The 12,049-nt window shown below is 39.3% G+C and overlaps 1 protein-coding gene across 1 annotated transcript in view; it reads left to right on the top strand.

Moving 5' to 3' along the window:
• The window catches only part of RnrL (Ribonucleoside diphosphate reductase large subunit), a 78,512-nt gene that overhangs the window by 31,245 nt on the left and 35,218 nt on the right, over nucleotides 1–12,049 (top strand). The window contains exons 7-8 of the mRNA XM_067153996.2: nucleotides 5,525–5,766; nucleotides 10,656–10,857. Of these exons, the coding sequence (XP_067010097.1) occupies nucleotides 5,525–5,766; nucleotides 10,656–10,857 (444 nt within the window). The remainder of the gene's footprint in view (nucleotides 1–5,524; nucleotides 5,767–10,655; nucleotides 10,858–12,049) is intronic.

The raw sequence follows: 12,049 nt of genomic DNA, 5'->3' as shown, positions 1-12,049 counted from the left end.
AGTTTATTCCTGTCAGTTCTTTCATTTAGGTTTTCTATTCTGACTTCCTTTCTAACATCTTCATTTCTCACTCTGTCTTTACTTGTCTTTCCTATCATACTTCTTAGGTAGTGTACTTCATTTTGCTGGCTTGAATTTTGCTTTCATCCCTACTTGTCACTGTCCAGGTCTCTCATTATCTCTTTACACTTCCTTGGTACTTATTTCAGATTTGGTTTATTACACTCTGGTAGAATGCATTGCTCTGTTGCACCCTTTTGCTAATCTCCATGTCCAGCCTTATAGTCAGCATTAATTCACTTCCTAGGTATTTGAAACTATCCACAGTTTCAAGGCTTTGCCCTTGTCTTTTTCATCTTGATATCACCATTGTCTTCCTTTTCTCTCCGCTGATTTTCATACCATACTTCTCAATTTTCTCGTTCAGTGCATCAAGTTGTTCTTGTACTTCTATCCTGTTCATTCCTCAGACCATAATATAGTTTTCAAATAGTAATAACTTCATCTCCCAATTCCTGTACATTTCCTTTGTCTCCTTTACAATTTTGTTCATAACCATTAGAAACAAAAGAGGTGACAGCTCACTCCTCCTTTCTTAGTCCAATTTCATTTCTAAACCATTCAGTTGTTCCAACCGGAGTCTGTACGCTGCTGATGCAGTGTCGTACATTGCTTGTACCATTTCTACAGTTTGTGTAGACAGTCTCTTGTTGACTGATTTCCCAAACTTTCTCCCTGGGAGCGCTGTCATATGCCTTAGTCAGATCTATGAATGTCATGACCAGATCCTTTTCGTATTCCCAATTCTTTTCCATTAATTGCCTCATGCTGAAGATTCATTCTCCTTTCTAATATCCTTTCCAGTAGTTTTTCCACTTGTGATAAGAGTGTGATTCCTTTATAGTTAACACACAATTTGTCCCCTTTCTAGAATGGTATTGTTGTTGCCAGTAAACCCTCGTAAAGACATTTTTGCAGGGGACAAGGGAAAAGAACGTGTTAAGAGAGAAAGCACACTAATGAATATATGAATAAAAACTATCCAACAGGGATATGGAAATACTAGATACGATTTTTTCCCACATGGGGGCATTTTACGTCGTGTATCCGCCGGTACAGTGTAAACTATAGGCCCAACTACCATTTCTAAAGTTGAAGCATTTAAAGGTTTGAAAAACATGAGAGAACAAATATGAAAAAACTTTGTTGCTGGGGATTATAAAATAAGTATCGGTACACTGAAAGGTGTGAAAAACACCAGACAACAAATATGAAAACAGGTGCACAGGGGCCAACAAAAATATCGAAGAATGGGTTATTAAACATTATTTTCTGGTCACACTCTTAAGCGATAAATTGGAGCAACTGGAGCAATGACTTACCACCCTTTTGAATCAAACAAAACTTTGACCAACTTGAATGATAGAGTCGAAACTCGAAGTTGCGAATTTCAACATTCGCAACCTCTGCGCACTTATGCCAGTCCACTTTCTGACAGATTTTAATTTTGTCTTCAATATTAAGGAATTTTACAACATTTTCCGTATCCATAACTAGGCTATGACAAGTCAAATATGAACCACGCTAGTCAGTTTCACGCGATGATGTTCCTAATCCAGATATAGACTACCACATCACGCAAAAAATATTAGCTATACTTCACTGTACCACTCAACACAAAATACATTTGTCTTCTGAATGGAATGCGAAATACAAGCACAAACAGGCTCACTCTGCTATTCAGCAATCTCTCTGCTAACCAGCAAGCAAAACTCAACATTCCTGGGGCTAACAGCTTGCTCTCTGAAAGTGCAACTTATCCTTTAAAGCTCAGGAAGGTCTTTTCCCGTAATCACGCTTCTTTCAGAAGGGATGACAAGTGCAGTAACATTTTCAGGTCTAGGAAAAATGCGATCATACTAAGCAGTGAAGAAAAGAAAATCCACAGCCTGTTTCCAGTCGTTCGACCAGGTCAGGAATGGAATGAATGAAGCCCCATCTAGGGGCGAGGATAGGAATTGTGCCAGCTGCTGAAGCGTGTCGCATTCCTCTGGGGCATTGGTTAATGACTGTCAAATGAAATGATATTGGAGAGTGTTGCTGGAATGAAAGATGGCAGGAAAAACCAGAGTACCCTGAGAAAAACCTGTCCCACCTCCTCTTTGTCCAGCACAAATCTCATATGGAGTGACCGGGATTTGAACCGCTGAACCCAGTGGTGAGAGGCCAGAGTGCTGCCGCCTGAGCCACGGAGGCTTGTACTAAGCAGTAATCATGAAATCTGACATGGTAAGCAGTATTTCATACCAATTGTAACATACGGACTAGAAACGCTGGTAACTAATAAGAGACAGGATAGTAAGATCCAAGCAGTAGAAATGAAATTTCTAAGAACATTGGTTAAAAAAAACAGAAGAGATAGAATTCAAAATATTAAAATCAGATAAGAGCTAAATATAGAAACATTAGTACTGAACATACAGTAAGCAAGACTGAGATGGTTCGGACATGTAAAAAGAATGGGAAAGGAACGGGTAACAAGAAGGGAATTGGCAAGAGAAGTTACGGGAAAGGGACCAATTGGAAGACCGAGAAGAGGTTGGATGGATCAGATTTGGAAGGTCATTAGAAAAGCTGGATTGGATGTGGCGAAAGTAATGGAGCAGGAAAAGTGGAAGGACAGGAAGGAGTAGAGGGGGCTTGTTAACAACACCCGGGCGACTGGAGTGGAAAATTGATGATGGTGATTATGATTATTATGATGATGATGATGATGATGATAAGTGGGAAAACATGTTAATGAGGAACGCACTAACAAGGTTTCATTGTACTCCCTTTCCCTGGTTTTCTGTAAGTTATCATTACCCGTTTTAATATATTATCTTCCCAAAAAATAAACTACTGTGAAGTGTACTAATTTTATTTCAAGAGGTGTGTGTTGTCCCACTGTGTTTAATGATTTTTACTTTTGGCATGTTTTTTAAAGCTAACAACATACAGTAAAACTCGGTTAAGAAGTTCCCGCATAAGAAGTGTGATATTCTTGGTCCCTTGATTGGTAGCATTAAGATAGATGTATATTTAACCCGCTTAAAGTGTTCTGTTGTAAATATATTTCCCGGTTAAACAGTTCAGATTTTAGAGCCCCTTGAGATAGAAAACGTCCGCTCAAAGCAGCTCATGGTTAGAACCCTCCAGTCCCCGTGCAAGTTGAACCCAGTGTTAGATCGTTTGCATCTGTCATGGAGCTTCTCCAGGCTTGCCAAGGCCACATGACGTCACGCTGTGACAACACCACCATCAGATGCTCACTCTCACCTTGTGGAATCGAATCGAACCCATCAGTCGTAATTTCCACTCCACCGTTTACATCAAGCAGAATAGAATCGAATGGGATTCTAAGCGGGAAACACAAAGCACGCAATGGATGGTTTGATAAAACATTAATGCAGTAAGTTGTGTGCCGCGACAGGGTGAAGTTATTAATCGAGGTGGCATCAACATTAATTAAAAACCGAAAAATGTATTTGTCCACAACACAGCAGCTTCTTATGCATTACCGTACTGTTTGTTAGGAATACATGAACGACAACTGTAGGGAATGCCACTTACAAAATTGTTCACAGTAAATACTGTACATTCCAAGCCATGTCAATTATCGTACTGACATACCGTACTGTATATGGACTCCAACATGATAATATGATTTGAAATGAGGTCAACAATAATTGCGAAATAAAGTACCGTATAGGCCTAATCTACCACAAAATTGAATATTCTAACCTGTTTGGTTTTTCATTCCCTTGCTTATTTCCTTCCAGACATTCTCTCTTACGTTGTTGTTGTTGTTGTTGCAATAATGCTTATAGATCTTGTCGTAGAGGAAATTACGTTTTGGAACTAAACTGATAAGATTTTCAGTGTTCATTATTAGTTAGGTGGATAAACTATTACGAAACTAAGAAACATCCCGACTATGCAGGAAACAGCCGAACAAAGAGAATGCAGCCGACTTGCCAGCTGATACATATTATGCCGCCAAACAGCCGGCCGAAAGATCCCGATCGTCTACGAAGTTCAACGAATGTTGATAACCAGTTGGGTGTTGGTGAGAGGGGCCTGACACACGCACTCAGAGGCAACGCGATATCACGTGTTGGCATAAAATTGAAAGTTATTTTTATTTTTACCTTTATACGAGCTAAACATTGTATTATCGTGTCACTCGTAATTATTACATCGCATTATTAGAACGTAGCACAAGGATGAGGAGACATGAAATAAAATTCTCGCGGGGAAAGAAACAGTTTTATGTTTAGATGTGCTAGTGTTGCTACTGTGCCTTTATCACTCGCACGTAATACCCCAATACTTTCCCATGCACTCATTTCTGCAACTTCGAACCTGCTTTTCTTTTCTTCATTACCTTTAGCATGAAGAGGATTAAAGCATGAAAATAAACTCAATATCGGCTTGTCCATGCGGTACTTGCGAAACAGCCAGAAACTACGCCTGTGGCAATGACAACTAGTAGGAATGCAGGGGCGATATAGGCCTATGAATAAGTTCTAAGAATCTCTAAGAATAAGTTGCCGATGTCCCACCTGCTGCCGTTAACTTGAAGATGTTGGGGGGTGTGAAAAACTGAGGTGGTTTATGGAAGGTTCAGTCAGTGTGCCTCAGAACACATGGAAGGCAATGTGGGAATGTGGGAGGTTTATAGTTTCTTTTGTGTGTGTGTGTGTGTGTGTGTGCGTGTGCGTGTGCAAGTTGCTTTACGTCGCACCGACACAGATAGGCCTTACGGTGACGATGGGACAGGAAAGGGCTAGGAATGGGAAGGAAGCGGCCGTGGCCTTAATTAAGGTACAGCCCCAGCATTTGCCTTGTGTGAAAATGGGAAACCACGGAAAACCATCTTCAGGGCTGCCGACAGTGGGGTTCGAACCGACTATCTCCCGAATACTGGCCGCACTTAAGCGACTGCAGCTATCCAGCTCGGTGGTTTGTAGTTCAAGAAAGCAATAAAAACCTAAAAACAGTCAACCCTGGACAATTTCTTTTCCAAGCAGGAGCCTAGACTTTTGTGTTTGGAAATGTATTTAATGTCTAATGCAGTGTGGAATTTACATAATGTACGGTCACCATCTACCGTTTTAATGTTCTTAGTATTTCTTTTATCTCTTGTGCAAGGTTTTAAATAATATGTTACTTTATCTTTAAAAATACATGTCATGATAATCTAATACTGTATTTATATTGTGGCTTTCTTTTAGCAGCTCTTATAAATCAGCCTATTTCGGTATTGTTCACAAACAAGGAAATCTGTTGGCTGTGTGTTTCGCATGTATGTCAAAGTACAGAATAAGTTTTCGGGTATTACCCCTTTTAAGAAGTTTCCTGCTTAAGTTTTTTTTTGTGGTCCCTTGAAAACTTCTTAACAGAGTTTCACTGTGTTGTGGTTTACTATCTAATGAAATATATTCTTTGTTTTAATAACTGTTATTGTACAATCTGTATTTAGCGTCCAGGAGCATTTGCTATTTACCTGGAGCCGTGGCATGGTGACATATTTGAGTTCCTGGATTTAAAGAAAAACACTGGCAAGGAGGAGGTGCGAGCTCGTGATCTTTTTTATGCTCTTTGGATTCCTGACCTGTTCATGAAGCGTGTGGAAAGAGACGAGACATGGAGTCTCATGTGTCCCAACAGCTGTCCTGGTCTATCAGATTGTTGGGGTGAAGAGTTTGAAAAACTGTACACAAAGTAAGTTGTTGCATTCTTATCATTGTCACCATCATCATGTAAAGTCTGTGCCTTGTTGCTGCAACCTATTTTTATTTTTTATTTGTCATGACTTCAACATCTGGTGACCTAGTACATCATCTGTTATATTTTTACCTGGTCTTCCTTTTCCTGTCTTATCCAGAACTGTCCCTTCAAACATGTTGGTTAAAAAATTGTCTGACAGGTGCCAAAAAATTTGGTTTTCCTCATGCACACCTGCCAACTCAAGTTCTTCACTTACGGGTGGCTTTAAAATGAAAAGTCAATATTGTGATGCTGAAATCTGCTGTTCTTTTCCTCTCTTGCATTGCATCGTGTTTATGGTTGTGATGTGGTGTTCAGAAACGTTGATCAAGGTGGCTTGAATGTTTTTGGTCGTGATCAGTTGTTCATGCGGTTTTGTTTTTAAGAAAATTGTATTACATGTCTGTTCATGTGATAGATTTTCACTCTGGGAGTTTTTTAAATGATTTTACACTTTTTGTGTATGAGATCAATAGCAGCTAACTGAGACTTGCTCTCGACTTACAAGGCCTGTGCTTACATATGCCTCGGAAAGTTAACAGCAATAGATGCTGGATGCCTTCAAAAGAAAAAATACTTTGAAGAATTACCAGTCCAATTTGTGAAAGAGGAAAATGGAGAAGGTACAATCACATTGTTCACCATTTATGAAGATCCGCCTGTTGGAAGACTAGTGAAATGACCCAGATGTAGGTAGACTGAGCACGTAGCACGGATGAGTGATGGAAATACCTGAACAGATATTAAATGGAAATACAGAGGATGAGGTAGACTGATCTGTTTTGTTCTGCTGAGAGTTGTAATTTTAGTTTTTATTGATGCCAGTGGGTATGTACCCATGTATTCAAAAATGGGTGAGAATTTGTATAGTATTTTCTGTATATCCTTTTTTACTGTCGGCAAATCTTAAGTGGATGATAATTCCATTTACTTTGATTCCAGGTGTTACATTTTAATATTTTCACTGCTGTTTCAATGAAGATGGGTTATATTGTAACAAAAGCAAGCAGCAGGATACCGTATAATCTTGAATACCACCCGCACTTTTTTCCCCAAAATATTGGTTCTAAATCTTGGGTTGCGGGTCATTCAAGCCTTTCATTCTCGTAAATATTTACTACATTTACATGGAGTATTGAAATAGATTTGAATACGGTTGCCGTACTCAGTATACCACAAGCAAATGGGCATTCAGGTCTTATTGTGTTTTAGTTGCGTTCTAGAAAACAAGATTGATTTTTTCTCAATACGGTTACAGTGGCATTAAAAGCGAAATGTAAGGTAATGAAATACAGTAGGCCTAAATCAAAGAATATGGGTAAATATGAAAGTCCCTGCTGTGGATGCTCGATCGTCATTTGTTTCATAGGTGTCACTGGGATACTGAGTGCGCGAATAGCTGGTCTCACGGGATATCGTACTTTGCGAGAGACAAGACTGTTGGTTACAGAAGTCTGCCTCACTCACATTCGAGTTCAGTATCTGTCCCGTGAAAGTGCTGTCTCGATAGCAAGTGATGGATTCAAAACTGCGTCTGCAGTCATTTACTGTGCGTGAGAAACTTAAAGTTGTGAGTAAAGCTGAAATATACGGAAATCGTGCCGTTGGCAGAAAGTGTGATATTGATGAAACGTGTGTTCGTGATTGGTGGAAGAAGGAAAAACTTCTAAAAAGTAACGGCTATCACAGAGCTTTCCGCGGGTGGAGTGCAGTGTTTCCGGAAATTGAAGAACAACTCATCAAATTTGTGATAGAAAAACGTGAGTTAGGATATGGGATATGGTGTTTCTAGTGAAATGTGTCAATTGAAAGCACTAGAGATCTCAAAAGAACTCAAAACACACTTTTACTGCACGCCGCGGATGGATCCGAAACTTTTATCAGAGAAAGGGATTGTGCATTCGGAGATGTACGTCTATTTCACGTCACCTTGGGACGTATAAAGAAAAATTAACAGCCTTTCAGTGTTACATTATTCATTTGAGGAAGCAAAATTCTTATTTGCTGTCGCAAATTGGAAATGCTGACCAGACACCTGTCTATTTTGAAATGTCGTTGGAAAATACAGTGGATACGAAGGGTTCTAAAAGTGTAACCATCAGTACAGGTGGTAACGAAAAGCAACGATGCACGGTAATGTGCATATTAGCGGATGGAGCAAAACTCCCTCCATGTGTGGTTTTTAAAAGGAAAACACTTTCGAAAGGAAACCTGCCGTCCGTTGTTATTGCCAGAAAACACGAGTCCAGCTGGATGGACAGTGTGTTAGTAGAGGACTGGGTGAAGTGCGTTTGGCAATGTTGCCCGGGAGCTTTGTTACAAAAACGAAACATGCTTGTGTTGGACAGTCACCGTAAAAGATATGATGAGGAAAGGAAAGACCGAGGAGGACTCGCTTCTATTCTACAGCGGTTGGATGTGTGCATGAAACGGGCTTTCAGAACTGCATGAAACGGTTTTACACCGAATGGATGCCTGATGGTGATCACACATTAACACCAACCAGACGAGTGAAGAGGCCTGAAGTGGGACTAATATGCAGCTGGATCAAGACAGCATGGGCGCGCAATCCCAATGATCTAGTGTCCAAAAGCTTTAAGAAATGTGGAATTTCAAATTCAGTGGATGGTAGTGAGGATGACTCTTTGTTGAAATATGCCAGTGACAAAAGTTCCCATGGTGAAACTTCGGATGACGACAGTGAATTGTGAATGATCTGAGTATTGGGCCGATTTTATTTACGATTTTTATGATGATTTTATTAATTGTGAGCTGTTTGAATTTATATTTGTGGTATATTTGAAGAAAATTAAATAGGTATGTAAGTTATTTGATTTTCCCCCCCATATTTTGCTGTCTCAAATTTAGGGTGCAGGTCTTATTCGGTGGCGGGTGGTATTCAGGATTAAATGGTAATTGCATCTTCACAGCAGAGAATTTTAGAATTCTCATTTTGGAGAACAGGGCAAAATCATTAAAACATTTGGGCCTCTGAGCAGATGTTTCTAAGACCTCAACCAAATTGTTCAAGTTCTAACCATAGACACATCCTAAAATCTTTTGAAAGGTATGAACTCTTGTATCAACTCTTTCAGCATCTTGTGTAAGACAAGAATTACAAAGGAAACCATCTTGCTTCCCCTCATTTTTCTGTTTAAAATGGCTAAACTGTGTACGAAGTGCACCTGTCCTTTGTAACTCTACACGGCGGTTCAAGTTTTTAGATGGACATCCTTTATTATAGCTGGGAGGTTTGTTATGATTTTACACTCTGTGTATAGGAATGACTTTTTGTATTCTGTGAAAGTCCAACGTTGTATGGAAGTGCAAGCTGGATGTACTCTGGATATCTTATTCGTAAGTTAGAAGTAACAGATAATGAAAGAATGATTCCTCGTACAAACAGATGGGAACACTGGCAGGGTGGCAGATACTCAGAGTGATATAACAATTATTGTAATGCCTCAACTTCAGTGTGCAGGCACTTTAATTGTCTCTAAGCTGCCTGTGCATCAATTTCAACGTTCTATTTTACTCTACAAGATGGCAGAGTAAATCGTATCTCTCTAGGGCATCTATGACTGAGTTTTTAATTAATTTTTTGGGGTAGACACGAAATGTGTTGCCAGAGATCTTTCATATATCTACATCGTGCAATCTTTTTTATTTAACCCTTTCAATGTCAGGTTTTCTAAACGCTCACATACCCCACAATGTAGGTTTTTACAGGCACATAAATAAATCTCTCTATAAATAGCAAAACACACTCGTTGGACGTTATATTCACAAAAATCGTGTAATACAATGTTTCAACAATGAAAAAATGCTATCTAGACAATCAACCTATAAAAAGAAACCACTGTTTTCAATTATTCCAACAATTCTGCATTTCTTGTTAGTACAGTGGAACCCCTCAAATCCGAAATCACACAATTTACCTGGTTAAAAGTTTTTTGTATGGTATTCCTTAAATCATGGGGCTGGGCACAAACTAATATTCTTCTAAGCTATGTTTATTTACATGACCCATTAGCATACTACTTGCTAAATATACATACATTTCTTCGACAGTAACATCAGTCCATTTTGGAGCTCGGGATGTGGGAGAAATTACCAAATTATTCTCTACATATTGCGTGTGCCAAGTTTGTTTCTATGACTATTTTTTCCACTAAGTTATGAGGAAAAATTCTTTTGAAAATATCTAGTTCTGGAAAGTTTTCAGTCGAAGATTGGTTCTGGATTCCGGCTAGATGAGGCTTATAGCCGAAATCAGTAGGTAAAAATTTATTATTACCCGTTTCTTTTTCCCAGATCCGGTGATCAGTTGAAACATTTCGTTTTTCATCACCTTTCTAAACTTCCGCATGCCTGCAAGCAGCCATGTTTATCAGATCGCATTGACTCGCAAGTGTGGTAGACATTCACATGAAAAATTAAAGTTAACAGTGCTCCCAAAGAGAATACAAATTAGGGCAAGCTTCCCGAATATAGCCGATTGATGGCAGATGCGACAAATTCTTTAATCATAGCTGAAAGTCAAAGAGAAGCGAATATATGATGCTCGGAAGTTCGACATGCAATATATTGCGCCGTAACTGCTGTGGCACTTCCTGCAAGATGCAATATATTGCGACGTGACCCGAAAAGGGTTACTGATAAGAGAAGTAGAACTAAACGCCACAGAGTTAGTTGCAGATTGTAGAGGTGCTTAGTTAATTTTCAGAGGCATGAAGACTGAACTCTGAAAGGCATAGTGGTCTGTAATGAATAATGCATGTATATTTGTATGTATGAAAGAATGTTATAGTTTTTAGTTACTTATTAACTTGATGCTATTGCAGGTATGAGAATGAAGGCCGGTACTTGCGCCAAGTGAAAGCACAACAGTTGTGGTATGCAATCATAGAGTCACAGGTAGAGACTGGTACACCCTACATGCTATACAAGGATGCTTGCAACCGGAAGTCCAATCAACAAAATCTGGGGACTATTAAATCGAGCAACTTATGCACTGAAATTATTGAATACTCCTCTCCAACTGAAGTAAGTACTTATAATTGGACAAAAATATAATTGGAGTTTTTTTTTTTTTTTTACTGCTTTAATTTTGAGGTTTGCCTTACCAAATGACTGTTGATATTGTACCCATTGGTATTTCCTCTCATTTTATTCCATTAGTCATTTACAGCTATTCTGAACTTTATAAATATGTCAGATGTTTGTTATTTACAGTAATATTTCTACTTCTACCAAGGTTACAGAGTGAATGAATCTTTACATAAGTTTTTAGAGGATATCAACTAATAGTGGTGGTGATAATTGTTTAAAGGGAACAACATAATAATTATCCCCATTAACCAGTGGGGGGAATAAATTACTTGAGCGACACTATGGTCACAGGATTAAACTTCAGTGGACCGTGCGGTTAGGGCCGCGCAGCTGTGAGCTTGCATCTGGGAGATAGTGGGTTTGAACCCCACTGTCGGCAGCCTTGAAGATGGTTTTCTATGGTTTCCCATTTTCACAATAGGCAAATGCTGGAGTTGTACCTTAAGGCCACGGCTGCTCCCTTCCCACTCCTAGCCCTTTCCTATCCCATCGTCGCCATAAGACTCCTGTATCAACTCTTTCAGCATCTTGTGTAAGACAAGATAAAGAATTACAAAAGAAAGATACTTCGAAGAATTACCAGTCCAGTTTGTGAAAGAGGAAAATGGAGAAAGTATGATCATATTGTTCATCAGTTATAAAGACAGGATAAAGAATTACAAAAGAAACCATCATGACTTCCCTCATTTTTCTGTTTAAAATGGCTAAACTGTGCACGAATAGACTTTTGAGCAGTTGTTGCTTTGAGCAGGTCTTATGCTGTACCACTGGCTGGGCTTGTATTACTTTGCTACAAATAAGCTGAGAAATCTGCATGGGATTCCTATTTCTTGAAGTTTGTCCTGAATCCGACAACTTAACACAGTCTGTTGTGATTTCCAACTCGCCCCATCTGTCATGTGGCTAGTAGGAAGATGTCTGTTGGCCATTTCGTTTAAAGGCTGACTTGTAGCCTGGCACTCTTGAACCCTTGCTGGCCGCTGTGTCCCTGTAAGTGCGGTAGTAGTTATTATTAAAAAGCTGCTTGACATGTTGGCCGATGGTCCAATCAATAGGTCTGAGGTGTCATTTCCTTGTTCTTCCCTTTCCTGGCAGCTATTTCTTGATGGATGTTGGGAGATGCTAT

Source organism: Anabrus simplex, chromosome 9 (genome assembly GCF_040414725.1).
Source record: "Anabrus simplex isolate iqAnaSimp1 chromosome 9, ASM4041472v1, whole genome shotgun sequence".
NCBI classification, from domain to species: Eukaryota; Metazoa; Arthropoda; class Insecta; order Orthoptera; family Tettigoniidae; genus Anabrus; species Anabrus simplex.
Note: the sequence above shows the minus strand (reverse complement) of the source record. Positions and strands in the feature narration are given on the sequence as shown.